Here is a 27,989-nt window from a genome sequence, read left to right on the forward strand (position 1 = left end):
TTTTTTTAATGCATGATTATTTAACAAAAAAAGAAAATAGGGCATCACATGCATGCACAGTCAAGAAAGTTTTAATACCTCCTGAATAACTTACTGAAGATTGTAGAGAATACCGTGGATCTCTTGACTATTGAATTAGAGTATGCGTAGGAATGCTGGTGTGGCCCAATCCCTCCCTCTGATGTGTCAGACAGATTACACAACCGCGTGAGATAACAACGCCTACACACTCTTCAAGATTTATTTATTTATCAAAGGGAGAGCAGATTATCTCAATTGTTTAACTGGGGGGAAAAAAATAACTTAACGGCTGCTCCCTCTGTCAGCACGTATTGAAAAAATTTATATTGTGGCCTGCATTGTCAAACAAACAAACAAACAAACAAACACACAAACAAACAAACAAACAAACAAACATTCTTGGTATCAACAAATCCCACCTTGTAAACATCAGTTTTACTCTACTGCAAAGGAGCAATATTGTCAAGTAAAGAGTTCAAATATGCATTAAAATGTAATCTTGTTGTTTTTGTTTTGTTTTGTTCTTTAAGCAGGTGTTTAGTCGTTTTCACGCTTCCTTAAAATAAAAGGCAGCTGCATGCAGAGGTATAGGAGACGGGGCAGGTGCATTCTGGGTAATTGAGTCCTCCGCGAGTGGACGTCCGTGGGAGGAGAGACAGAGAGTGAGAGAGAGAGAGAGAGAGAGAGAGAGAGAGAGAGAGAGAGAGAGAGAGAGAGGCGGTGGGGGGGGGGCTCCTGTGTCTGACTCGGAGTCGGGAGTGCAGTGCAGATGAAGTGCACGTCATAGAATTGAGCCGTATGTGGACTTTTTTTTCTCCGCGGATAAACTATTTATCTGTTGTTTGTGCTCCTGCCTGAAGACGGCAACCGACTGGCGGACGCGGAGAAGATGCGAAAATGCGAGGAGAACTCCAGGAAGGCAGTGGCCGCCGCTTATTAACGTCTCAGCGCGGGAGAAGTGACAACACGATCGGATGAGTTGGTGCAGCAACGAGGGTCAACCACAGCCAATTATTCGAACTTTGTGGATGGGGTGAGACGTGCGGAATTCGGCTTTTTCCCCCCCTCCCCTCGTCGCCCGTCGAAGCGGAGTCCGAACATTTTCCCTACGGCCAAAGAACCCAAAGGGAAGGGGAGGAGAGGAGAGGGGGGCCAAAGAAAACGCCCTGCTGCTGCTGCCTGTTGCTGGAATCTCCACGTTCAAACTTTATCGGCGAGTTGGACGAGGAGGGGGGTGGGGGGGGAGAAAAAAAAAATGCTCGTAATGTTTTAAAACGGCTGGAATTCACGCGTAACGGTCGCTAGCTCGAAGCCGAACTTGTTAGCTAGCGGCGGGGAGGAGGGGGCACGCGCACTCTACAAGTTTTGGGCACGCGGACGGAACTCCTGGCTGTTGTTTTTGCTGTTTCATTTTGTGGAATAATTGTTTTTCTCCCCCTCCCCGTGTTCATCTGTGCTCTTATTCCTGCCTGGGGGCGAAGCTCAGGGTGGGCTTGCGAGCCCCCCAAAAGGCTCCTCCGCCCAGGAACCACGGCCGTTAGCCAGGAACAAAGCGGGATTCCTATGTAAACTTCCACACGCACGAACTTCTTTATTATTTATCTGTATCTCGGTTTTTTTTTTTTTTGTGGACGTTCGCGAACGAGTCTCGGCTGCAGCCATGTCGCTCGGCGCCGAGAGGAGGATGGAAAACCGGCGGAAGAAGTTGGAGGACATGATCAAAGACCCGAGGTCGGCCATAAACCTGGAAAGTTTGCTGGTAAGACCTGTTGGGATACACTTCACTTCATGGATTATTAATGATTGCCCTGTTCACTGAAACGCTAGACACACACACACACACACACACACACACACACACACACACACACACACACACACACACACACAAACACTAAAGCAGGGGCGTGTTGTTGTTCTCGTTCATTCTCAGTTCTGCAACCTGTCACCATCACGTTTGTTTTTGCATCAGGCATCGCTTCGTTTACCCTCGACTCTGTCACAATTGTTATGTCTATTCTGCTCTGGGTGCTTTTCCGCCTTGCTTACTGTAAGCAGCCAATTAATAAGGCCGTGGTGGGGTGCACTTTAGAGGGGGGGGGGCTGATTAATGGTTAAGACAGAGAGCAGACAATCCCACTTGGGGCTCTGTGTGTCCTGTCTACAGATTAGGATTATTTTGTGCAAAGGCCCCCAATTCAGGTGATTACAGTCGTTTACAGCAGAATCGTCCCACTTGCCTCACATTGTGGCTCTACACATCTTTACAGTGTTTTTGAAACAAACTATTATGGATGCACAAGGTAACATTTTGTAATTGTGCCACGGTCCGATTTTTAAAATGTCCAACGACTGGACATATTATTGGTCTGCAGTTGAATTCACGTAATCTGACCCCTAGATGCTTTCCCAAACACATGCATTCCTCAGGCAAGGATGAAACTAACTATGACAAATGAAGAATGATTGCATATTTGGATATCTCCAAATAAAATGCAAAACAAAGCTATTTGAAATGTTTCTTGTCTCTCTCACCTCGTTGATGGTGCAAATGTAGACCAACTTGAGCAGCAACAACTGAAGGTATTAATTCCTTGCTTTGCCCTCATCTTAAAGGAAGAAAGAGAATGTAAAGTGTAAACTTTGTGGAGAGCAACCCGGAGAGGTTGGATTCATCTGCACCAGCCTGGTAATCAGGCAATGGGTGGATTAGCGTGTTAGCAAGAGTCCGTGGTTCTTCCAGCAGGCAGGCAGGCGTCGTGTGTAATGTCAGATGATGAAGCAAAAGACATTTTAATACGCTGTGCCGCTGTTGCTGTAATTGCATGTGCTAGGCCCCCTCACGGGTCCTTTTTCAAGAGTTTGTGATGGCTCAAAGTTGCATAAGGCAGTGGAAAAATCCAGCCCTTATCCTGGAGTATATTGTGACATCAGACTCGAGTAGGAAAAAGTTCCTCTGACACTTGCCCACCACCCCTCACCCTCTTTTTTTTTTTTTATTATTATTAGATTGTAATGTTGGTTAAGGACACCTCTCTGCCGGAACTAACTCATCTGAACACCGTGTCAACATTGTGTCCGGGCTCAATTTACAAGCCCAAACCCAGTCCTTTACCTCTGTGCGCAGACCGGAGCTGTACCCCACCGGAGCTGTAGCAAGAAATGCTGTTTGAATCTCTGGACATCCTAACTGGATTTGACAGAGGGCAAACACACACTGTCGAATCCATCTTAAAAAGCATCCCCTTACCCCTCTTAACGGGCCCCTTCCAGCTCGGGGCCCCCCTGTACATCCCTCCCCTCCGTGCTTCTCGAGGCACCGCTGCTCTTTTCCCTCTCCTCTTGAAACATTTAGCAGGATACGTGCTCCAGCGCCGGCGGTGTTTACTTCCTGCAATGCAAGGCGGAGAGATAGAGGTGTTGAGTGTTCAAGACAAAAAAAAAAAAAAAAAGTTGAGTGGGAAGCTTGCGTAGGAGAGAGAGCAGGCTGCAGCGTTCCATTTTTAGCCGCCGCAGGTCGGTGCCTTCGCTGGGATCAAGAAGTTTCTGTGCTACTGGTGGGGATTCAGACTGGCTCGGGCTTGCGGGAACCCGACAGGGACTCGACGTCTCCTTTTTTTTTCTGCGTGTGGAACAAAACTATGCACAAAGTAGATGCTGTAATAATTGCTCACCGGCTTTTGTTCGGTAAACAGTGAGTCACAAAGCCCCCCCCCCCAACCCCTGCAAAACTATGCCGTAGCAGCAGTGTATTGAAAGCACCAGAAGCGCTGCTTTATATCATCCGCGCTGTCGTGCCCTAAATCGAAGCGTTTCGGGCTCGGTTCAGTCGCTTTGGGTCGCACGTATCTCAGACTCGGCCGGCCTATAAGGGCGGTGGGCCGGGTACCCTGAGGATACGGTAAGCTGACAAGCAGGAATTTGCAGCATCTGTCAATTAAACTCACTGACCCTCCTGGAAAGAAAGCTGACCCTTGTACAAGCTGGGAGGAATATTATTGTAGTCTGGCATAATAAGTTTGACGAACAAGGATTCCTCGGAGAGCCCGTTAGCCCGCTGCTACGATCGCTCATTCACACCCTGCTCTCCAAAAAGTCTCCCTCGCGTAAAGAGGCAAACGCTGCCTTTAGTGACCTTGCACACCTCTGCCATTCATCCCCACCGCCTTTATCAGCACTCCTTCCAAACATAAACTGCAGTGATCACTTTTTGGCTTCGGACCACTGCTGACTTAATAGCCTCAGTAACTTGGCAGCAGCAGCTGGCAGTTTTATAGTGATTGTCAAAGGTGAGCAATAGAGAGGGCATGTCACCAGAGATTCTGGGACCGTTGGACACTTGATTGCGAGTCGCATAGATTGCATTTTTCTTTTTTTTTTACCGTTCTCACAGGAAATGACCTCACAAAACGAATAGCCGGCTGCTATATAAGAGGTTCAAAGTCCCTGCGAGTGGCTGCACTTTCACTTTTTTAGCCTGGAGCGCTGTGAGCTCCTCCTCTCCGACTGTTCAAACAGGCTGCAGGTATTTTAACTGGAGCCAGAGTCTGGAGTCGTTCTACTTTGTCGTCACCTCCCTGCTGTCCTGATAACTTTCTGCGCAGGCCCGTAGTCCCTTATTCCCTCCGAGGTCTTCCTAGTTCATTTCTGTTTGCGGTGCGTCTGCAAAATTAGCAATGAGGTGGCAAATCTTTTTTATTTATTTCTTTTTGCATTTTCCTCTCTTTGTTCATCCACTCAATTCCCATCTAAAGCAGTGGTGTCACCCACCATCTCTCGTCTCTCCCCTTGTGTTCTTATCTTCTCCTTTTCCCAGAACCGCCCCCACTGGAACTTCTTCCTTGTAAAGGTCACATATTCTCCCTATTTTCAGAACCTTAATGTTTCATTCTCGGCTCCAGTGGAGCAGAATATGTAATCTAGAGATCAAGAGAACAGCAATATGTAGCCCTCTGTTTACAGCCTTCTTTTGAAATGCCGTTTCCACCCCCCCCCTTCCAGTTGATTTCCAGAACTATGTTTGGTGAACGTTTCACTCCATTTCAACATATGGGACCTTTAAAGACTCAGTCTTTTAAGATGCAGTGGTCTGAACCACACTTCAGACAGTGTTGAAGTTAATTTCCGTTTCTTGATGTCCTCCATCAAACATCTTTTAGCCGCTGTGATGTCAGGGTCCATCTTCTGGACCACTGTGGATATGTTGCGATGCAGTATGTCCTCACTAGATATGTGAAAATTCATGCTGCTTATTATGAGAAGATAAAAACCAAACAGTTTCTATGTTTAGTGTCGTTATCTTACAAAGACACACTGTATATATATATATTTATTTATTTTTGAATTCCTTCCTTCCATGTGACTTTGTGGGCACTTCTCTTTCGGGAGCTTACTTGGGGTCTACCCCTGTGTGTCTCTGCCGTGATAGTCGACCAGAGTGTCCGCTCGGCCTCTGGAGTGCAGTGCTGGAGCTGCTCTCAGCCGAGCAGCAGTCCCAGCCTGAGTGTACTAGCCAGCCAGAAACACTGCCTTATAAGGCACTGGGGACGGTGGCCTCCGCCAATTTTTTTTTTCCTGCAAAACAAGCCAGTCTCTCGGCTCCACACCTCCTCTGGTGAGACGCTCAGGCCTCTCTGCAGCAGCCTTTTTTTGGATTTTCTTTTTTTTTTTTTTTTGTGCTACGCTTTAGTGTTGGAGTTCTAGACTTTCAGTCGGCAAATGTCACCCTTCTCTCTAACTGTGTTTTGATTGTTGTTTTTTTTCTTTTCCCGTTTGTAAAGGGCATACATAACCACACGGGCAGTGTTGTACCTAAATATCTGATTGTCTTCCTGTCAGCATTTTCTAATTTCTTTGTGCTGTATGTCATTACAGTACTGTGCACTCGTTGCCATGACATTTGCAAGTAGTTTATTCTGCAAGGAATATTTTTCACTTTCCAGAATATCTATTCTCTTGCCAATGCGTTAATATAGTGAGAGTGGGGCGTTTATGATTTTCATCTGCATCCACTGGTTTTCATCAGTCAGCCCTCATCTCACTGGTCAGCTCTGTTTGGCATATTATTGGAAGGGAACCGGGTGTAAGAAGATGGACTAAGATGCTAAAAGCAGCTTTGTTGATATTAATCAAGTTACCTCACATCTGCCCTGGTCACTCATTGGGTGTGAAATGACTTGAGGAACCTTGTGATGAAGAATACATCATCACAGAATGAGATCAGGTCTAATGACATCATCTTGACATCGCGATATGTTACTAACATATTGAAAGTTATGTCAGAACAAATCGGCCTCAGGGGGTTAATAATGACCACCCAGACTTGTGGGAAGGAATCCGAAAAGTGAGGAACTATACAATGTGTACGAATGTTTTGAATTTCTGCTTCATGCCCCGAAGTTTAGAAGTAAACGAGGAGAAAATACTCTTTGCAATAATGCACGCCACGGCTCATTTCCCCTCCATACATCTCAAGTCTTTCTTTTCTTGTTTGTTTTTATGAACCATCAGGAGGCCTTCAACCACCTGAAATGGGATGATGTGGGGTGCTGCGTGGTCCTCATGCGAAAGGAAACGTACACACACCCTCAGACAGATCTGTCATCGATCTTGTGGACCTTCTTGTCTGGACATGTTGTGACTGACACTTTGTCGTACCGAAGCAAACCACCTCAGATTGTTCAAGATCGTTTCTAATTTTTTTATAAATACTCCGCTGATCAGTGACGTATGTCTGTGGTTGACGGTGGCCGACTGCGCGACTGCATCTTGACGTTATCGACATTTTCTCTCCTCCACACCTCGGTCTCGTGACACTTTTAGGTTGAGATGATGCAGTGGCAAGAAGAGGGGAGAGCAGTTTTTCCCACGCTTGACGAACCAACCAACCAACCATCCGTCTGGGCTCGGCGTTATCGCTCCATCACGAGCTACTGCTGCAGCACAGCCTCCTACACGCGTGCACGCGCTCACGCGCGGGCCTCCCGGTACCCATGGATACACGGTCGAGTTCGTTTTCACAAGCAGACCGTCCACTTTATCTTGGCAACGCACAAATGTCATTGTGTGCAACTAGCAGCAGCTGTCGGCGCGTTACGTCACCAAACGGGTCTGGACGGTCGTTAGCCTCGGTCTCCGCGCTGGACTTGTCGACCTCAAGTGGGTAAACCAGACTCGTTCACACTGCCATGACAAAATCTGGAGGAAGTTGCGCATTAAAAGCCCCTCAAGTTTCATGGATTAGACTCAAGTTTTCTGTTGGTCGTTTGGCAGAGCTTTTCTGGCCACCCACCTTTTCTTGCATAACAACAACAAACTCAAATGATCCTGAAAAACTTTGCTAATTACGACTTGTTTTTCCCCCCTGAAATGGCTACACCGAAATGAGCGCGAGAGTGCACGTGGAGCGCCAGTCGGTCCGGCAAACAACATACGTCCCACTTTGGGAACTCGCGTTGTCAGTTTTGCGTGACATAGTGATAACTGATGACTCGGTTCCCATCCGGTAACTTGTGAAAGAAATCATTATGTGGGAGGGAGAGTGAACTGAGATGACATGACGCTGGACTCAGAAGCACTGTAAAGGCCTGGGACCCGTCATGTGTCCAACATGCTGCAGGAGCCCGAGTCCATCCGTGCAGTCTTCCCTCTGCTATATATTTTCCTTGCACATTCCTCCGTCTGCTTTATACACACACACGTTTTTTTTTTTTTTTCTTCCAAAAAAGCCCAAGGTACCGCTGGGCCCGGAGACGGAAATCTGTCAGATGCTGGAGTAAGACATACCCTGCTTATTCCCCGCGGGGATATTATCTGTGCTATTTGTGGGCGCCTGCAGGGTTCCTGCCGTGGCGTCTCTCTTGGAACGCTCGCCGGCCGGGGCCCCTGCCTTGGCACAGCACCCCCTCCTCCCGCTCGCTCTGGCCCGGCCGGCCCGCCGTTTAGCCCTTCAACTATTTTTGAAACGGCTGGAATTCAGTCAAAACATGCAACTGCTCTGCTCAGTCCTTTTTAAGCCCAAAGTGTTTTTTTCCTTGCTGTTCCGCCCATGGGCATCTACCGATGGTACTCGGCTGAGAAGGAAGGGAGCCGCCATTCTTTTCACATAAAGAGGGAAAAACTTAAAGAGCTGCTCTGCCCCCTGCATGGCCAATTTACGGGGTGGTAAAAAGCAGAAGCTGGCAAAGCAAGACGGACGCTTGCCCAGTGTGGACGCCTGCCTCGCCTAAATAAAATGTAGGAAGAATGGATGGCGAGCCCGAGGCGGAGTGTTTATAAAATGTCTGCCGGCATCCTCTCTGTAGCTTCCACTTGCTCTCAACATTTTGTATTTTGCAGGTGTTGCCAGGCAACCGTCTATAACCGCCCTGGCTGGGGTACAGTATGGTGGAGATAAAGTGCTGAAGTGTTTCCCAGTGAATGCGCTACAACTTTGGACCGATGAAGATAAGCCTCCACTGGGCCGATATTGTTATCACAGGAAGACGCTAATGGAAGTTGTAGTGTTTCTAGCCAGGTAGACGAGTGGGTTTGAGTGGGTCTCTGTGTCTGTGTGTGTGTTTTGACTGTATTCCACTGCAGTGTTGTGCAGGGAGAGATCCAGATGTGCGAGATGCATTAAAGTTTGAACAGTCATTTCAGCCGCACACTTCCCCAGGGCGCTGGCTGCCGGGTTATTTAATACTTATAAATAGCCACTCCGGCTGAAATGCCCTCCAGACACTCGTTGCCTCTTTTTTTTCTTTCTTTTTTTTTACCCCAGCGCTAATGGGAGCAAATTAGCAAAGCTGCTCAACGCCAGTGGCCTAAAATGACTCATATCGTCGGACCTCTGTGACGCGGATTGTCTCGCAGTTAAACGTCTGCAGATGCCGTCTGGTATCTTAACGAGGAATGACGTGCGTTTCTGACGAGGCCGGCCGTCCATTAGGAGGAGAAATGTTGTGACGACCCCACCCTCCCAGAGCGCCAACCCCCACCCCCACCTTCCACCTGCGGTCCGCGCCGCTCTCGGAAGGTGGCCGTCCCTCCAGCGATGTCACTGTGACAATATTTACGCGGTTAATCATTAATGGGTTTCTGCGATGCTCCTCGTGACCTTTGTCCCCGCAACAACCTCAAGACCTCTCCGCTGTTTGATGTCACTCGATCTCTGTTTGCTCTGTTCTGTGTGTGCTTTGTTTCCGTGCGTTGCACCGCTGACAAGGAAGAAAATCCGACCGGCCGCCGTGTACTGAATGCTTGGTTCTCCTACAGTGTGCAGGGCCGGAGCCATATACGTGAAACATGAAGCAGCATGAGGATTAGGGATGCAAATGATCGCTTAATTCATTAATCGTTAAGTTGATTGACCTTATTGATCGATTAACGATTAATTGACAAGCAGCGATCTAAATTTCACAATGAAAAATGTGTGAGGAACACATGATTTAACCCTTCAGTGATGTTGAGGGTCCAATGTGACCCATTTTTACATTGGAGAACAGTAAAAACACCCTAAACGTTTATCCCCTGACTTTAAGTTGACTTCTAATAGGTCACATTTCAACTTTTTTTTAAAGGTGTTTTAAAGTAACTTGTTCTAGGTATACAGTTATAGACCACGGCATTTTAAAAAAACAAAAACAAAAAAAGTGTAAAAAAATGTTCAGTTAATTGTGACTCATTTAATTTAATCGGTTAAATTCTTAATCTACAATTAATCGATAGTTGATTAATTCTTAACACCCCTCATGAGGATCGTTCTAAGCGAATGCATTTCTTTGCGGTGTGGAGGAGCAGCGGTATCAAGAGAGAACGCTGCCGCAGAGGAAATGACTTGCACAAAGGGGCCTGGCTTCATGACACAGTGAAATTACCCAACAGCAGCGGGGTGGAGTAGATCATTTCCTTTCCGTGCGTGCTCGCGGGGGAGATCCTCGTGCATGTGCGCACACACGCCCAAGCGAAGCCCCGTCCAACCCCCGCCGCGTGTATTTTTTTTCCCTTAAATAGTAGTTTTGTGTGAGGTCAGTCCTTTCATGGGGAAGCGAGGTTGACATGATGAAACCGGGTCTGCGGGCCGACTGCAGCCAGGCGGAGAACGCCAGGGGGGGTAGAGGGAGGGGGTGGGGGGGTAGTCGGGCCGGAGGGTTGGCGACACGGCGAAGAGAAGGAGGAGGAATAAGCAGAGAGGAAGTGAGACGAGAGAAGAGAGCAGGAAGGTTTGCAGCGCTCGGTCGGAGCCGCCTCCTGTCTGGGCCGGGCCCAGAGTTCCTGCAAGTTCCTCACTGACCTTTAAGGAATGTGTGGCCGACAAGAGCAGATAGATCACTTCCTGGTTGCTAAACACCGTGATAATTACGGGGGTTTGCATTTTTCTTTTTTCTTTTTTTTCTTTTTGCTTATTCAACAAATTTCCTGCAGCCTCTCTGTTTCCCGAGTATAACTGCTGCGAAATGGATGGTTGCGCTCAGCTGGGCGCCGCTGCATTTCACCCTGCAGACTCTGTAGCAGATGATTAAATGCAAATTTTGGATTCCAATACAATTGTGCAGAGTATTCAGCTGTGTTTATATGGTAATGATAGCATCCGAAAACCTCTGTGGGCATTCAGTAAATGTTTCAGAGAGAGCTTTGTGCGACTCCTCGCTGATGTGGCGGCGTCTCTCAGACGACACTGATGAATGTCATTCACAAACTCAAGTGGGGGCTCCATCTGAGGGAAAATGACTCATCCATCCGTCTTGTATTAGTCAGTCAGTCAGTCTGTCTGTCTGTCTGTCTGTCTGTCTGTCTTTCTGCCTCGAGAATAATGAGGAGCAGGTCCTCCAGGGTTGAGGCTCACTAATTGTTCCTCCATCTGCTGTCCAATGAGTTCACTTTCTATTCAGTTCGGGCTCGGAGCTAATTATTTGTTGCTGTTAAGTATGTTGTCATTGTTTCTGAGGAAGAGATCAGACGCCTGAGACAGACAGTGTGGCACGGCGGCTTTCAGTAGTGGTGGAGGGACGTCGCTCGGCGGTGACTCACTTCCTCTCCGCTCGGCAACATCAGGTCGAAACGTTGTGCAAAACAAGCAGTGTGGCCGACGCGTTGGCCTATCGATTTTCAATATAATACAACTTTCTCCTCAATCCCTCCCCGTGCAAACAAAGGACACAAACACAGTTGTGGCGCCGCGCTGTCATTTTGCGACCGTGCATTGACGGCGAGAGTGACGGCGCCACTGATGTGCTGCACAAACATTGTTGCTCAAAGGCAACTTTGCAGCTTGTGGTTTAGCATGATTGCATGGCTGCAGACAGTCCACACTTTTATTGTGAGCTGCGAGTTGTTGGACTGGATGCAGCCCTCTGTAGAAACACAATGCAGCCGCGTCTGCCGCTGCAACACGATTTCGTTGCACCATCACCTTGCTCAGATGAGCTGACGTCAGAAGCATCTTGCTTTGTCCTAATATTTCCACTTCACCATCATGACTGGCCGAGCAACGCCCCCCAGCCCCCTACTGTGAACTGATCTTTGTATTTTTGGTGCAGGACCTGACCAACGCCCTGGTCCTAGACCTGGACTACCCTGCGCTGCGCAAGAACAAGAACATCGAGACCTTCTTAAACAAATGTAAGTCGCATTTTGAGAAACGACCGTCAAGGAACGCCTCGGCGGTGAATTTGCGCCGTCATTCAGAACTTTTTGCTCCTATCGCCGAACCCGCAGATGAGAAAGTCATCACACAGACCCGAGATCTTCAGATGAAGTCGGAAGACTTCGACAGAGTCAAAGTGATCGGCCGAGGGGCGTTCGGTGAAGTCCAGCTGGTGAGGATCATTTCTGCCGTCAGCCGCCGGTCGAGTTTCTGCTGCGTCACTGTGTGTGATCCCGAGCTCTCACGTCCCTTCAGGTCCGACATAAAGCTTCCCAGAAGGTCTACGCCATGAAGCTGCTAAGCAAGTTCGAGATGATCAAGCGCTCGGACTCGGCTTTCTTCTGGGAAGAGAGGGACATCATGGCCTTTGCCAACAGTCCCTGGGTCGTGCAGGTATTTCACTTCCCGCCCAGTTGTTACTGGTTACTCGACAGTGTTGGCGCTCTGGTCTGACGGGCTCTCGGCTCCTCCCCGCTCAGTTGTGCTGTGCCTTCCAAGACGAGCACTACCTCTACATGGTCATGGAGTACATGCCAGGGGGCGACCTGGTCAACCTCACCAGCACCTACGACGTCCCAGAGAAGTGGGCCAAGTTCTACACAGCAGAGGTGGTGATGGCTCTGGACGCCATCCACTCCATGGGCTTCATCCATCGGGACGTCAAGCCCGACAACATGCTGCTGGACAGACACGGACACCTCAAGCTGGCGGACTTTGGCACATGCATGAAGATGGACGCTGTAAGTATTTCTTTGAACTTTGCCTCCGAGGGACTGAAGCTGCGTTCAGACTGCCAGGCCAAATCCGATTTTTAGCCCATCCAGATTGAAACCGGATGGCTCTTTTGTAGTTTGAACAGTCACAAATCACATGAAGTCCAATTTTTGCAAAACTGATTGAAACAACAATATTCATATTGTGGCCCAGTCTGAACAGAGCCAGATCCCATTTGGACACTTGCTGAAAACAGTGTGGACAGTCTAAACTCTGAAAATCGGATTTGAGAAGGAATCTGATTTGAATCAGATTTACCTGCATTCTGAACTCAGCCATACTGTTTGTTTGTTTTTTTTGCTGTGCAAAGACATAGGCAGCAATTCTACTAGGCAGAGCAGATGTCGGTCACCTCACCGTGGTTTTGCATTGATTGCTAGCTTTTGTGTTGCAGACTGGCATGGTGCACTGCGACACTGCGGTCGGGACGCCCGACTACATCTCTCCCGAGGTGCTGAAGTCTCAAGGCGGGGATGGATTCTACGGGAGGGAGTGCGACTGGTGGTCCGTGGGCGTCTTCATCTTTGAGATGCTTGTCGGTCAGTAAACACACATCTTTACTTTTTAGTTTTCCCTAGCTGCAATAGGCGTCTCCTTGGATTCATTCGACTGCAAACTGTCTCTAACTGTGGCCAGGTGACACGCCGTTCTACGCCGACTCACTGGTGGGAACGTACAGTAAGATCATGGACCACAAGAACTCCCTCAACTTCCCAGACGACGTGGAGATCTCCAAAGACGCCAAGAGCATCATCTGTGCCTTCCTCATTGACCGGTAACAACACTCTTCTCCTGTTTGTTGTGGATGAAAGCGGAGGTCCAAATATTTTTGCTCTGGCGTCAATCGAACCACCGCTAACTGCTTTCATACTGCTGCAGGTCTTATTTTGCTCCTGCCGCTGAGATATTCATTCTTTCTTTTTGTTTGGAGGGAGGTGCGGTTGGGTAGAAACGGCGTGGAGGAAATCAAGCGTCACCCTTTCTTCAAGAACGACCAGTGGACCTTCGACACCATCAGAGACAGTCAGTGCCTGTCGCCATGTTCCCTTTAATTGTGCAGCAAACGTTGAAGGGAATTCTTTATTATTATTATTATTATTAGTACTGTTTTTTTTTTGGTTTTTTTTCTAAACCATTGAGGGGATTTTCCTTTAACTGGCCTGGAGTGAATGAACTTCTGTTTTTGAGGATATGAATCCTCAAACAAAGCAGCTGACTCTGCAATGACAGGCTGGGGTTTGTCAGTGATATGGCATCTAATGATTCATATCCTGGACCAATTATGGAAATTGTGAAATCTCGCAAGTGCACATATAAATATGTCACTTAAACACATATTGCAAGCGGGAGCAATCTTCAGTAAAGAGCAAAATGCTAAATAAATATTCTGCAGTCACATGCAACGTAGCATTAATAATTCGGTTGTTTACACAGCACTTCCCATTTTCCTGCAATTCAGACTTTTTTCCCCCCTGCTCCTCCTCTTTTGCAATCCTTCAGCCGTCGCCCCAGTGGTTCCGGAGCTGAGCAGCGACATAGACACCAGCAATTTTGACGAGATCGAAGATGACAAAGGCGACGTGGAGACGTTTCCCAAGCCGAAGGCCTTTGTGGGAAACCAGCTGCCCTTCGTTGGCTTCACCTACTTCAAAGAGGACCAGTGAGTTTGCCCTGCTTAAGCAGCTTAAGAGACCTGGACACTTGGGCGGCGTCGTGCAGGGGGAAAAAAAAAAAGGAGCTATTTGTTCAAAGCTGCGGTCTTGACTCTGTTCGTTTCCTTCCTCAGGTTACTGAACGCTTCCAACAATATTGCCGTGGCGCATGACAATTCCAAAGGAGAGGTGGGTCCACCGGCCAGCTGCACCCCGAGCTGCTCCGAGAGTCAGTGTCGGGCCGCAGCTTCGCAGGAAATAAACAAAGCAGGCATCGGTTTACATGACCACACAAAACTGGTCTGTTGACATTGTGATCGGTCCAGTTTCTGACTCGGAGACTCAGGATGAGGATAATGGATGGAAATGACTCAGAAAAGGATTTGTTCCTCTGATCCCCTGGTTTATTTGTACTTTGTTAAAGTTCTTAAACTGCTCAGGAGACTTAAGCAGCTTTCAGCCTCAGTAGCCGAGCTGAAAACTAATAACTTATGCTGTTCCCTGCAAAAACTGGCTTTCATCATCACAGTGTTTATTTACGCGAGCAGAAATTTGTTTGTTTGTTTAGATGATTTGGATTTTTGTCCCCGAGTCGCTCGCGGTTGTGTCATAGGTCAAATGGAGAACACGCTGCAAAGGCTGCAGATGCTTTTAAATTTGAAAATAAAAAACTCCTCTCAGTCTTTTGTCCGTGATTCACCGGCTGTGTGTTTTTCTACCTGCAGTCCGCAGCACTGCAGAAAAAACTGCACCACCTGGAGGTGCAGCTGAATAATGAGAAGCAGGTCAGAGACGAAATCGAGCACAAATACAGGTACAGAAGCTTGAGCAGCGTCTTCGGCGGTTGCTAAACTTTGCTTTTACTCTAATGTTACATGATATTAACTACATTTTCTACACTGCATGCAAGACAAATTCATGTCTGTGTACAAACCACCATTTCCACAAAATTTGTAGAGGCTTTTTGACATTAAATAAGAAAAAAGTTTTGCTAAAACGTAAACCGGTGGACCCTTTATCAAAAAGTTGTGTATGTTGCTGCTTTTTCACTTTCTGCAGAGGTGCCAGCAGCCGTCTAGACAAGATCTCCAAAGAGCTGGAGGATGAGGTGAGATCATCACTGTGAAACACTGAATCTGTGCTTGTATGTGAGTCTCCACTCGGTCCTTCTGCCTCTTTTGCGCTCCAGAAATTTTCCCCTCGCTCACATTTTTACGGCCTCGCATAAAAACACTTTATTCAAGTGACATCCGTGATTTCTCGCTGAACATCTCGGCCGACTGGCACATCAAGAGTGATTCAGCCGAGGCGGCACCGGAATTCTAATAGCCGCATTAAAATGACTGTGGGGACTGGATTTGTGTCGGGCGCCGATTGGATTCTCACGAGCCACTTCTTGTAAAAATGAATGAATAAAAAAATAAGAGTTATGAGGTCTTGGCGCCGTGATGCCAGCCAGGACTTGTTGAACAAGGTGCCGGATGGTTTGGTTTCAGGTGAGCGGCAGGAAGGGCCTGGAGTCGAGTCTGAGGCAGCTGGAGAGGGAGAAAGCTCTGCTGCAGCACAAGAGCCAGGAGAGCCACCGCAAGGCCGAGAGCGAGGCCGACCGGAAGCGCTGCCTGGAGAACGAAGGTGAGGTCGCAGAGGTCGGAAACCCGTCCGTCGTAGTTTTGCACAGTGTGAAACTGCTCGCTCTCAGAGAGAGAGAGAGAGAGAGAGAGAGAGAGAGGAGAGAGGCTGAAAAAGACGAAGCGATAAAATCTGTTTGGTGATGCATCAGCGTCGCTGCCAACAGCCGGGGACACTGCGTGAAGTGGGTTTTGGTTCAGTGCCTTATTATTTTACTCACGTAGTTTGTTAATTTTGATTTGATGATGCTGCGACCAAATTGCCAAATGGATAACTTTCACTTCCAAAATCATTTCAATCCAGAAGATTCTGGTGTGCCTTCATGTACTTGGAGAGCTGCAAAGAATGGATGAAGACAAGTTTAATTTCTGTATCACTTTGCGGGCGGCAACACGACAGAGCTGAGCTCGTACGTGTGCTAAGGAGATATTTTTACCAACTTGGGCCTGTGTTGTGCAGTCAACAGCCTTCGAGACCAGCTGGATGACATGAAGAGGAAAAACCAGAACTCGCACATTTCCAACGAAAAGAACATTCACCTGCAGAAACAGGTGAGTCGCTTTAAATCTGCAACAACACCCGAAGCTTTCAATGATTCACAAACGGAAAAGAAAAAAAAAGGTGCAGGGGAGCCAACCGGATCTGCCATCTGTCTGTTTTTGTCGCCTCCCCCGCGACGCCGTTTAGCTGGAGGAGGCCAACGCGCTGCTCCGGGCCGAGTCGGAGGCGGCGACGAGGCTCCGCAAAACCCAGACGGAGAGCAGCAAGCAGCTGCAGCAGCTGGAGGCCAACGGCCGCGAGCTGCAGGACAAGTGCTGCGTGCTGGAGCGCAGCAAGCTGAGCCTGGAGAAGGAGTGCATCAGCCTGCAGGCGGCGCTGGAGACGGAGCGGAGCGAGCACAGCCAGGGCTCGGAGACCATCAGCGACCTGATGGGTGGGTGGCGCCGAGCGTACAGAGTGGAGGATTAAGAGGAGCTGTAAATAATGGATTGATAGCGCGTGTGTCTGCGCAAAAGGAAAAATGCTTTGTTATCTATTTTCATTCTCACGCTGGCGCGGATGTAGCCGTGTCTTCCGTGTCGCTGTGGTAGGTGGAATGTGTTTTGGTGGCTGTGGAGGATTTGCTGACATTTCCACCTGTTTTTTTTGTTTTTTTTGCTTTTTTTTATGCCACGGAAAATCTATTACGCGTGACACAAAATGTGGTATCTCAGCCTCATTCCACCCGCAGCTGACTCGGCAGATTTACGAGGGCAGGGAGGCGGGCGAGGGCAACGCGGCATACAAATATAGAGGGCGCCGAGGAGGCTTTTCACAAGTTAGCACAGGGTTTAGACTGCGAAAGAAAATCAATTTTGGCAAATGATGCCTCCACTATCTTTGTTTTTTTTGTATGTGTGACTTGAAATTTATGAGTGCCGGCCTCCTTGCGAAAAAGCTTTTTCGCCGAGAAAAATCCATCAGATATTCAGTGATGGAAGTTTAGATGGGCGGCATATCGCTGCCTATAATAAAAGTGCATTTCCGCCATCACTGCCGGCCGCTAGGCCACAGTAGCGGACTGCCTCCTACAGAGTCGGTGTTCATTTCTCCACAGGAATAATAATTTAGGCCTAATTTGAGGTGAGCGGCGCTCATACTGTTTAAACTATTGTGTGGAAGCTTTTTATCTGATCGTCTTAATTGAGGTCGGGTCACATTGTGCCGTAAACACGCTGCGACTCGGCGCCGCTTTTTAACAGCCTCAGATTAAACAAGCGGAGTGAAACTCTTGGCTTTGCTCCCCAGCGCGCGTCTCCGTCCTGGAGGAGGAGGCTCGGCAGCAGAAGCAGGCCCTGTCCAAAACTGAGACTGAGAAGAGGCAGCTCCAGGAGAAACTCACTGCCATGGAGAAGGTAACCGTTGAAATCGCACGCTTTCTGTTGCCACTCAAAGACGGTCGTCGTAAAAGCAACAAATGCTGGTTTTCTGCATGTAATCTTGCGCTCGTGTTTGGAGTTCTCGTCCTTGAACGGCCGCAATGTGTTTTTTGCTCGGTTTGTCGTCTCCCCGCAGGAGATGAGCAACAAGGAGATTGATCTGACCTACAAGCTGAAGGTGCTGCAGCAGGAGCTGGAGCAGGAGGAGTCCTCCCACAAGGCCTCCAGGGCGCTGCTGGCCGACAAGAGCAAGATCAAAGTGACCATCGAGGGCGCCAAGTCGGAGTCGATGAAGGGTAAAGATCAGCGGCCGTCGGTCGACTGCAGCCGTCTCTTTGTGCCGTCGTGCTGCGAGGCAGTTACCAGGCATTCTTCACTTGTGATTCTCGTAAAACTGCCCCTGACGAATAAACATCTCCCCCGTTCAGAGATGGAGCAGAAGCTGGCGGAGGAGCGAGCGGCCAAGCTGCGGCTGGAAAACAGGATCCTGGAGCTGGAGAAGCACAGCAGCATGATGGACTGCGACTATAAACAGGCGCTGCAGAAACTGGACGAGCTGCGTATTCACAAGGACCGCCTGTCCGAGGAGGTGATTTACACGGCCCTCTGCCGGCGTTGCATTTAGACCACCGACCGTTCCTCACCTCTCTGCCTCTCCTCCTCCTCCTCCTCCTCCTCCTCCAGGTGAAGAACCTGACGCTGAAGATCGAGCAGGAGACGCAGAAGCGCTACCTGGTCCACAACGACCTGAAGGCCCAGAACCAGCAGCTCAGTTCTCTGCGGGCCTCCGAGAAGCAGCTCAAGCAGGAAATCAACCACCTGCTGGACATAAAGAGCAGCCTGGAGAAGCAGAACCAAGAGCTGCGCAGGTGTGGCAGCGCTCTCCACGCGGTGGTTTTCCAGATGAATTAAAAAACAAAACAAAACAATGCTTTTGCTTGTTCGCAGGGAAAGACAGGACTCAGACGGGCAGATGAAGGAGCTGCAGGACCAGTTTGAAGCCGAGCAGTATTTCTCAGTGAGTTTTTGTTTATGCTCGGCGCTCGGAAAGAGACTGAACAGACTCCGAGTTCAGATTCATACTTTATTGTCCTCAGTTGAGGAAAGTCTTTGCGGCCGCATCTTTCTTGCTTGCATAATGTGTGGGCTGTTGCGTCTTTCAGCGCAGCCTCCGCCTTTGTTTTAGCAGCCAGAGCGTCAAATGTCATTCAGACAACTGCAATCCAGGAAGTGAATTGCAGTTGTCGGCTGAACCCGTCGAATGGCACTGCGAGGAAGTGCACTGTATCAATATCACTCCCCTTTGTTCTGCAGACGCTGTATAAAACCCAAGTGCGTGAGCTGAAGGAGGAGTGCGAGGAGAAGAACAAGCTCTACAAAGAGGTGCAGCAGTCGCTGCAGGACCAGCAGGAGGAGAGGTGACTGCGGCCCTAATAACTTTAGCCCTACCAACATTTATTCAATTTTTCTTTTTTCTTTTTTTTTGGTTAAATCTGCTATGTCGAAAAAAACACTTCCAGCTTGCTCACTTTACTTAGAAAAGGAAAAAACAACAACATTGTATTACGTTTAAACTCTGGCACTTTCTATTCAATGAATCATTTGCTTGTATGTTGTGTGTGTGTGTTTTTTTTTTTTTTTAGGGATTCGCTGGCAGCTCAGCTGGAGATCACACTCACCAAGGCCGACTCCGAGCAGCTGGCGCGCTCCATTGCCGAGGAGCAGTACTCAGACCTGGAGAAGGAGAAGATAATGAAGGAGCTGGAGCTGAAGGAGATGATGGCCCGCCACCGTCAGGAGCTCTCAGAGAAGGACATCACCATCAACCTGGTGTGTGACCGCTGTCGTCTCTGGTGTGGTGAAATCAATAGCTGCCGCAGTTCATGTGAAGTGTGAGTGTTTTTTTGTTGTTGTTTTTTTTCATCGTGCAGCTGGAAGAAGCCAATAGGACCCTGACCAGCGATGTCGCCAACTTAGCCAATGAGAAGGAGGAGCTGAACAACAAAATGAAGGAAGCACTGGAAGGTAAAGAGCGCCTCTTTTCTAATGATTGATATGATTCGTTCATCATAAAAGCGCTGACGTCTCATTCATTCATGAGACATTCATCGATGACGCTTCCACTCGATTGTTTGCGTTTCTCCACAGACGTGGAAAAGTCCAAGGATTGGGAGCAGCAGATCAGCCAGATGACGCTGACATTTGAGAAGCAGCTGCAATCAGAGCGGACGCTTAAAACTCAGGTGAGTCCGTCCTGACGGGACGTTAGCGTCGCTGTCGGCTTCAACCTCACCGCCTCGCGACGCCTGACGCGCGCGGCGCCCGTGTCCGTCCGCAGGCCGTCAACAAGCTGGCAGAGATCATGAACAGGAAGGTGGACCGCGGCGGCGGGAGTCGCCGGGGCAACGACTCGGACATGCGGCGGAAGGAGAAGGAGAACAGGAAGCTGCAGCTGGAGCTGAGGTCGGAGAAGGAGAAGCTCAACAGCACCATCATCAAGTACCAGCGGGAGATCAACGAGATGCAAGCGGTCAGTGGCAGGAAGAGCCCTTCAACCCTGCTTGCTCCATGAGGGGCCTTTAACCTCCCTCCTGCTTTTAACTCTTGAGTCGTCTTATCTCCGCCTTTCCCACCACCTGCAGCAACTGGCCGAGGAGAGTCAGATGCGCATTGAGCATCAGATGGCGCTGGACAGCAAGGACAGCGACATCGAGCAGCTGAGGAACCTGCTGCAGTCGCTCAGCGTTCAGTCCCTGGACTCGGCCAGCGTGAGCAGCGGCCCCGAGTTTGACACAGACGAGGCCTACACAGGTGACTTGGTGCAATGTTCCTTTTTTTATAATACACACAATTTATTTTTTTTGCATTATTAGAAAACTCCAGTGGAATATCCTGGCACATTTGTTAAAACATAATCTCTGGGAGTCCAGAAAACAGGCATAATCTTCTGCTGGAATGATGGGTTCCTGCTAGATGATTTGTAGAACGTCATATTTAGTCTCGCAAACAGAGAAGTAAAGGACAGACTTTAAAGGTCCAGTTTGTAAAATTTGGCTTGATTTGTGATTTCTATATTGGTAAAAATTTAATGTATTACCTATAAATGGATTAATGAAAGTGTATACTGGCAGTACAACAAAGTGATTTGGTTTTCCTACCCATGGAGTGGTTCTACTATGTATAAGAATTAGGGATGCAAATGATCGATTAATTCATTTATCGTTAGTTGATAGACCTTATCAATCGACTAAGGATTAATTGACAAGCGGCGATTATTTCCTTGAACCTAAGTTTCACATTAAAAAATGTGTGAGGAACACATTATTTAACCCTCTAATAATGTTTGAGGGTCCAACGCGACTAATTTTTGCATTAGAGAACAGTAAAAACGCCCTAAACATTTATCCTCTGACTTTAAGTTGACTTCTAATGAGTCACATTTCAACTTTAAAGGAAAAAAAAGTTGTTTAAAAGTAACTTGTTCTAGGCGGGCTTCCTTAAAAAAATGTTAAACATCGGACCTGTAAGTCCAGTAGTAGCTACGACGCTGACGCAACCGCCCTTCTCTGACACCTCCCCTCCTCAGAAACGCGGCTGGAGGGCTGGCTCTCGTTACCTGTGAGGAACAACACCAAGAAGTTCGGCTGGGCCAAAAAGGTGAGGCGCCGCCGCTTGTCGGAGAGGTTCCGCTCGATGCCGCGGGTCGACGTCACCTCATGGCTTCTGTCGTGTGCCTGCAGTACGTCGTGGTGAGCAGCAAGAAGATTCTGTTCTACAACAACGAGCAGGATAAGGAGCAGTCCATCCCCTACATGGTGCTGGATATAGAGTGAGTACTGGACTGTGTGACAGCGGCAACGTGGTGTTGGAGTAAATCTTGTCAGTTCAGCATCAGAAAAAACAACAACTTTATAAAGCAGAGAGCAGCTTAATAAAGAGCAAGAGATTAAAAAAAAAACATTGTTTGGACTCCTGTCTGAAAACAAACATACATACGTTGCAGAGTTTCCCCGTTTGGGATCAATACAGTACATCTATCTATACATACAACATTATTCTTCTATATTTTTATCATCATTGTTATTTGGGATGAAAATTATTGATTATTTCATTAATCGTTAGTTGATTGACCTTTCTCGATCGATTAACAGTTAATTGATATGCGCCGATTTTTCCCAAGAACCTAAATTTCACAATGAGAAATGTGTAAGGATCACATGATTTAACCCTTCAATAATGTTGAGGGTCAAATGTCTTTAAAAGTAACTGGTTCTAGGTATATTATGACCATCACAGTATCTACAGGTCTTTCCTGCAACTACACTGTTATAATGATATTAACTACCCGTGCAAAAAATGTTCAATTAATTGTAAATAATTTAGTTTAATCGATTACAATTAATCAATAATCGATTCATTGTTAATGAATTATTATCATTATCATTATTATTATAAATAATAAAAATGATTTTATTATCCCCTCCGTGTAGCAAACTCTTCCACGTGAGGCCCGTCACTCAGACAGACGTGTACCGCGCCGACGCCAAAGAGATTCCCAGGATATTCCAGGTTTGTCTCAGTCGGCGCCACCCGGTGTCGGTCTGTGTGTCGGCTCCATACAGCCGCCTCACCCTCACCCTCACTTCCTCCTCCCTCCGTCCACCGCCGCCGACAGATCCTCTACGCCAACGAGGGCGAGAGCAAAAAGGAGCCGGAGTTCCCGGCGGAGATCGGGGAGAAGTCCAGCTACATCTGCCACAAGGGCCACGAGTTCATCCCCACGCTCTACCACTTCCCCACCAACTGCGAGGCGTGCACCAAGCCGCTGTGGAACATGTTCAAGCCGCCTCCCGCCCTGGAGTGCCGGCGCTGCCACATCAAATGTCACAAGGACCACATGGACAAGAAGGAGGACATCATCGTCCCATGCAAAGGTGAAAATTGTCATAAACATACACCACCAGTCAAAAGTTTGGATACAACCAATCAATTTAATGTCTTTTCTTTCATTCTCGTGACTATTGACGTTGCAGTTTCTCACTGAAGGCATCAAAACTGCGCATGAACACACATGGAATTATGTAGGAAACAATAAAAGTGTAAAATAACAAAAACACGTTTTATATTTAAATTCTTCAGAATAGCCACCTTTCATAAAAAGCAGATTTTGAGTTATTTAATGTGTTTTTCTTTGCTGCATAATTACATATATCTTGCCCATATATTTGATGTCTTCAGTACATATCTGCAATGTAGAAAGTTGTAAAGATTAAAAAAAAAAATAAACATGAGAAGCTGTGTCCAAACTAGCATCGGCGTTGTGGTGTCGGCACATGTTTTACAAGTAGAATACTCAACCCCGGTATCGGCACCGATACTGGTGTCTGTATCTTAGACTGATTGTGTTTGTTTGTCACGATCCGACCGCCAGTGAACTACGACGTGTCGACGGCCAAGAACCTGCTGCTGCTGGCCATTTCCCAGGAGGAGCAGCAGAAGTGGGTGAGCCGGCTGGTGAAGAAGATCCCCAAGAAGCCCCCCGCGCCCGAACAGTTTTCACGCTCCTCGCCCCGGGCGTCCGCCAAGGTCCAGCCCAGCCAGTCCATGAGGAGGCCCAGTCGACAGCTGCCCACCAGCAAGAGCAGGTGGGAGTGCGGGGGCGGGGACGAGCGGGAGGGAGGTGTTGGGATCCACGAGTCTTCAGCTGATAACCCAGACCGAGCTTTTCCCGAGATCATTTGGACTCATCCCACTCATCCCCTTCTGGTGGTCAATAAACTTATCTGATTGGTTCCAGGATCCACTGAACTTTTTCAGGCCAATGGAAAACAGTGTCTGTAGTTGCAAAACAAATCTAAAATGTCGACTAAGCACAGTTGCGATTCGCAGGTGTTGCCACTGAATGGTGCGAAGCACATAGGCCGTAACTCTCGTAAAATCTCGTCTCGCTGGATGTAATTCTTGTCAAATCTCGATTTACGAGAGTTCCGTTTGCGTTTGTTTGCTGTCAAGAATTGTTATATTTTTGTCTTTGGTTACTCGTCAAAAATATTCCGTGTCCTCCTCCGCCCAAACATAACACGCCATTTTCACTCGAAGTGAACTGGTCACGTGACCCTGTACGTCACGTCCGGTGACGCGTAAATGGGAAAAAAGTGTTTCCATGACACTTTTGCGATATTCCTCTATATCGTCTGAAAAACCACCTCATGACAGCGTAAAAAAAAACTTTTAGCCATATTTGAGAGTTTTTTTTTCTCGAATTTTAGGTGTTTCCATTACCAGTTTTTTTTTTTTTTTTTTTGCGATATTCAGGTTTTGCGCATTTCTAGGTGCAAGGGAAACGATCGATCGGTAGATGGATAGATAGGTGGTTTTTCAGCTGATACCTCCGAAGAGTGTCGAGTGGCCACGTCTCCTTCTGGTGTCTTCAGCTGTGGTTGAGTGAATGATAAAGCAAAAGCGAATGTGCTTGGAAGTCGTAAATCCGGCGTAGGTCCAAGTCTTAAATTCGAAAACTGGAGTGAATGTGGCCTGAGGCACCGCACCAATAAGTGTTGGTTTAGTGTCTGTACCTTAATCTGTGTGAATCAGTGGGCTAAATGTTGTTGGTGGCGGCTAAATGCCCTTTGCTGCATCAGGGATTCTTAATGCAGCCTGTGAGGGCAGTCAGTGATTTTGAAAGTGCGAGCCTGTTAGATATATAGATACGGACGATTAGCCTGCGGTGGCTGCAAGTCTTTTATTTATTTATTTATTTATTTTTTTCAGTTTCCTCTGCGGTAAATCTGTCGCATGTCCACTGAATGTCGTCGGCGTCGTGAAGCTTAGCGAGTGCGGCGCTTGTGATGACCGTTATCGAGCCGTAAAAGTTGACTCTCCCGCTTTCAGACTGGAGGACTTGGGCCTTCAGGACTGGCACTGGGCTCTGGACGAGCTGGACGACGATTGCTCCTCTGTTCATTTGTGAAGGCTGACGTTTGGTAACGGGATGTGCAGTTTTTGCGTGCAGTGCAGTGATTTTTCCGTTTGATTTCTATTTTTTCTTTTTTCTTTTATTCATCAAACTGGACAGTTTTCCAGATGTGCTTCTTTCGCATGACCTTAAAGTCTTTGCGGCCGTTTTTTTTTTCAAACATTTTATTGTAATTTTTCTTAGGGAGGCGGTAACAGACTGACGGCTGATCTCTGCTCTGCCTCTGCACGGCACTTGTTAACCCCCTGAAACATTTCTCGCCCGTAGTGACCTCATGTCCTCTGACCTCACAGCCCTCGCAGGTCAAACGGCTTCAAAAAGCAGCGAGAGGAACGCGACAGTGGACAGTGGTTCCATTGACGACTTCTCGCCTTCTCCTTCTCCCTCTGCCCGGGCGTTTCTCTGCGCAGCTCTCTCTCCCTCAACGTGTGTGTTTGCTTACAGCTAAGAAAGTCTTTGGTGGTGGTGGTGCTGCTGGTGGTGGTGGTGGTGGTGGTGGTGGTGGTGGAGGGTTTTCCAAATGCCGCTGCACTCTGCTTCTCTCGTGTGGGACTTTTTCAAAAACATTCCTTTGGTGTTGCCACTGGCTGCTTTGTCTGTTGGGTGTAAATGTGTGTTTGAATGTCTTGTTGTATACTGACCAGCAGGGGGGGTGGGGGGGGGGGACTTCTGAAGGCCTGAAATGTCTGCAGAGTTGATGTCAGGAATGCGTCCAGGAGCAGCGCACTTGAAGTGCTCTGAAAGGGGGCTGACGTCACACCGTCAAGAATGCAGCTCTGCAAAGTCCCACGTTCGGGAAAATCCACTTCAGCCCCATTTTGTAGCTTCTGTCTCGATCTTGGTCCGTCAAAAGTCAGAAGATCGATACCTTCTCCAGGTCAGCGGCCACACCCACGACCAGGTGTTGGCTCCGCCTGCTGAGACCTGAGTCTCTTTTCAAACATGCGAAAAGTCAAAAAACAACAACAAACAAAACATCAGTTTGGCTCTAACCGGGCTGCAAACAGAGGGCTAAATGTGCTTTTCAGTTAGAGTGTGGCATTTAGAAAAAACAGCAGATCGTTATATCGAAGCCAAATGGGACCCGTCAGTCCAAATGTGTGCAGGGTTCGTTACTGAGGCCAGTTTCTGGAACGCCTTCATTCATGGTCGGCGCTCGATGCGACTCATCCCCCTCTCTCTCTCTCTCTCTCTCCCTCTCTCTCTCTCTCCCTCCAGTTAACCTCTCCCGGGAGTGCCGACCCCTCTCCCACTCCGTCAAAGACTGTATCCAAAGCACCGTTTGCCGATCAGCACACTGAACGCCACGTCACCACGTCACCACGGCCCACTCTGCCCTGCTTCAGCCCGCGAGCGTGTCTGCGTATGTGTGCGTGAGTTTGTGTGTGTGTGAACCGCCCCGTTTGTCAACGCACGAAACGTTAGCGGGGGATCCAAACTCTTCCTCGGAGGAGGAGGAGGAGGAGGTCCGAGAGCAGAAGTCTCCACTCGCACCCTCGGCCAGAGTGACTGCAGGTGCTGGTGCGGCTCGCCGAGCTGAGGGACGCACTCGGCTCAATGCTTCTCACCAACCACCACCACCAACACACTGACTGAAGGACCCGTGAAGGACAACGTTCGACTCATCCTCACCTCCACCAGGTGATTGTCGTGGCCAAATGAAAAAAAAAAAAAAAAAAAAAGAGAGACTTTGTTGTGTTTGATGATTGCGAACAATGCGTCGGGGGGCAACACTACACTCGGAATGGTCGTCAGCGTAGTCGTTGGTTGGCTGAAATGACATTGAGATTGTTGAACTTGATTCAAGATTCAGTATCGAGTTTTTTTTTTTTTTTTTTTTTTTTTTTTCTATCCAAGTGATTGTAGCGTCTCGCTGCCCCTGAAGGAGGCGCTGAAAGGGACGACTCAGCCCCCCAAATAAAGGAATGTACGTATCACGCTTGCTAGTTTTCTTTTAGGCGTCGGCAGTGGCTGAATATGGATGTGGAGCCGGAGCACGACTCCCAACTTTAAGCGCAACATTTCCAATACAAGTTTAAGTTAAAAGACTTGACATTTCCAGTGCATCTGCTCAGCTGCTGAGCTGCCAAGGTTGCAGTTATTAGGTATTTTCCCGTGTAGGACTGCGGCTCCTGAAAGAAAACTGCTCACATGAAGGTCTGAATGTTTCTTTTTTATTATTATTTTTTTTATTTTTTATCATTTCTGAGTTTTTTTTTGGGGTGAGATGTCCCTTTTGATCAAGCAAACTGGGTGTAAATAAGTAAATAAATAAAAGGCAAGGAAACGTACACCACCTATTTGAACCACCAATTTGTCAAGCGGGCCCTCATTCAGATCGTTGTTTGTTGTTTTTTTGGGGGTTTTTTTGGCCCGAGCTCGGACGAGAAGCGCCAGCAGCCGTGAGATCCTCCTGTCAAACCTGCACTGTTCTGAGGGTGAATGTTTACTCAAGCTGAAGGGGGCGACTGTCGAGGCTTTATTAGTGTTTTTTTTAATATATATATTCCAATCCAAGCTCGACACCTCCCCTCCCCCGCCAACACCCCCCCCCCCCCCACACTCGTTATGAATGTACATCTGGGCTCCAGACCAGAGACGACATGAAGGCATTGTATGACTTTGTATCCAGATATACTTGACTGAAGCTGCCGCCGCCGAGTCGACTCGCATGCGTTTGCCTTCTCCCAGGCGTCACGCCCCCGGCGGCGCCACCCGCAGGACTCCCAGCTACCACAGGTGTAGGCATGTCATTGAGCTGACAGTGGCAACCAGGGCAATCAACCCATCTCGAGCAGAATTGATAAATCTAATGCAATCGTTTCTCACCAGTCCAAAAAAAACAAAAAAACAACAAAAACTGAGCAGCACTATTCGACTGAAAGGGGTTTGTTTTGTTTTGTTTTTTGTTTTGTTTTTCCTTTTTCTTAAAGTGTTTGTCTTGATATTTTTGTATTAAAGTAACCAGACTGAGTTTGGGCACATTGTTGTGTGTATGCGTGTGGCTTACATAGCTTAAGGAGGGTAACTGTGTGTGTGTGTGTGTGTGTGTGTGTGTGCGTCAGTGTGTATGTGCTGTGTGTATGTGCTGTGTGTGTGTGTGTGTGTGTGTGTGTGTGTGTGTGTGTGTGTGTGTGTGTGTGTACAGAGTGCTCTCCTTTAACCATGAAGCATGTTTTATACATATAAATATACACAGTATATATTTTACATGCCATACAGAGCACACAATGTTATTTATACAGCCTTGTTCACTTTGTATTGAAGGGCTCGACATCCAGACGTTGCATGTTTGCTCCCAAACAGCTCTATATTGATAACTACAATAAAGACATGGATGTTCCTTTTTCGGTTGTTGTTGTTTTTTTTTTTTTTTTAAATCCATGTGATGC

The 27,989-nt window shown here is 47.9% G+C and overlaps 1 protein-coding gene across 5 annotated transcripts; it reads left to right on the forward strand.

The window, feature by feature from the left end:
• The first annotated feature begins 753 nt into the window (after positions 1-753).
• Positions 754-27,944, forward strand: rock2a (rho-associated, coiled-coil containing protein kinase 2a). 5 transcript variants are annotated; one of them, XR_012926420.1, is made up of 34 exons: positions 754-1,780; positions 11,541-11,622; positions 11,719-11,819; positions 11,903-12,040; positions 12,127-12,387; positions 12,816-12,960; positions 13,058-13,196; positions 13,353-13,444; positions 13,922-14,081; positions 14,208-14,262; positions 14,799-14,887; positions 15,133-15,181; positions 15,570-15,705; positions 16,162-16,253; positions 16,390-16,636; positions 17,491-17,597; positions 17,758-17,917; positions 18,050-18,210; positions 18,306-18,490; positions 18,570-18,639; positions 18,936-19,039; positions 19,265-19,451; positions 19,553-19,646; positions 19,770-19,864; positions 19,960-20,151; positions 20,264-20,432; positions 21,208-21,278; positions 21,362-21,450; positions 22,112-22,190; positions 22,297-22,555; positions 23,053-23,266; positions 24,865-25,023; positions 25,816-27,713; positions 27,746-27,944. XR_012926420.1 is itself a non-coding variant. In XM_076023537.1 (33 exons), the coding sequence occupies exons 1-33, from the start codon at positions 1,682-1,684 to the stop codon at positions 25,817-25,819; spliced, it is 4,284 nt and encodes a 1,427-aa protein (XP_075879652.1). In that variant the 5' UTR covers positions 754-1,681; the 3' UTR covers positions 25,820-27,944. The 5 variants fall into 5 exon arrangements, 3 of the variants coding, with proteins under 3 accessions (XP_075879652.1, XP_075879654.1, XP_075879653.1); XR_012926421.1 differs by having other exon boundaries at positions 24,891-25,023; positions 25,816-27,944; XM_076023537.1 differs by having other exon boundaries at positions 25,816-27,944.
• The last annotated feature ends 45 nt before the right edge of the window (positions 27,945-27,989 follow it).

This window comes from Nelusetta ayraudi, unplaced genomic scaffold (assembly GCF_046127955.1).
Source record: "Nelusetta ayraudi isolate G7.1 ecotype Tasmania unplaced genomic scaffold, CSIRO-AGI_Nayr_v1 ptg000015l, whole genome shotgun sequence".
In the NCBI taxonomy this organism is placed as follows: Eukaryota; Metazoa; Chordata; class Actinopteri; order Tetraodontiformes; family Monacanthidae; genus Nelusetta; species Nelusetta ayraudi.

Coding starts and splice junctions, on each gene's coding strand:
- rock2a (XM_076023537.1), top strand. CDS start 1,682: ATGTCGCTCGGCGCCGAGAGGAGGATGGAAAACCGGCGGAAGAAGTTG. Junction 19,452..19,552: donor AGGACATCACCATCAACCTG/GTGTGTGACCGC, acceptor TTCATCGTGCAG/CTGGAAGAAGCCAATAGGAC. Junction 19,647..19,769: donor AATGAAGGAAGCACTGGAAG/GTAAAGAGCGCC, acceptor GTTTCTCCACAG/ACGTGGAAAAGTCCAAGGAT.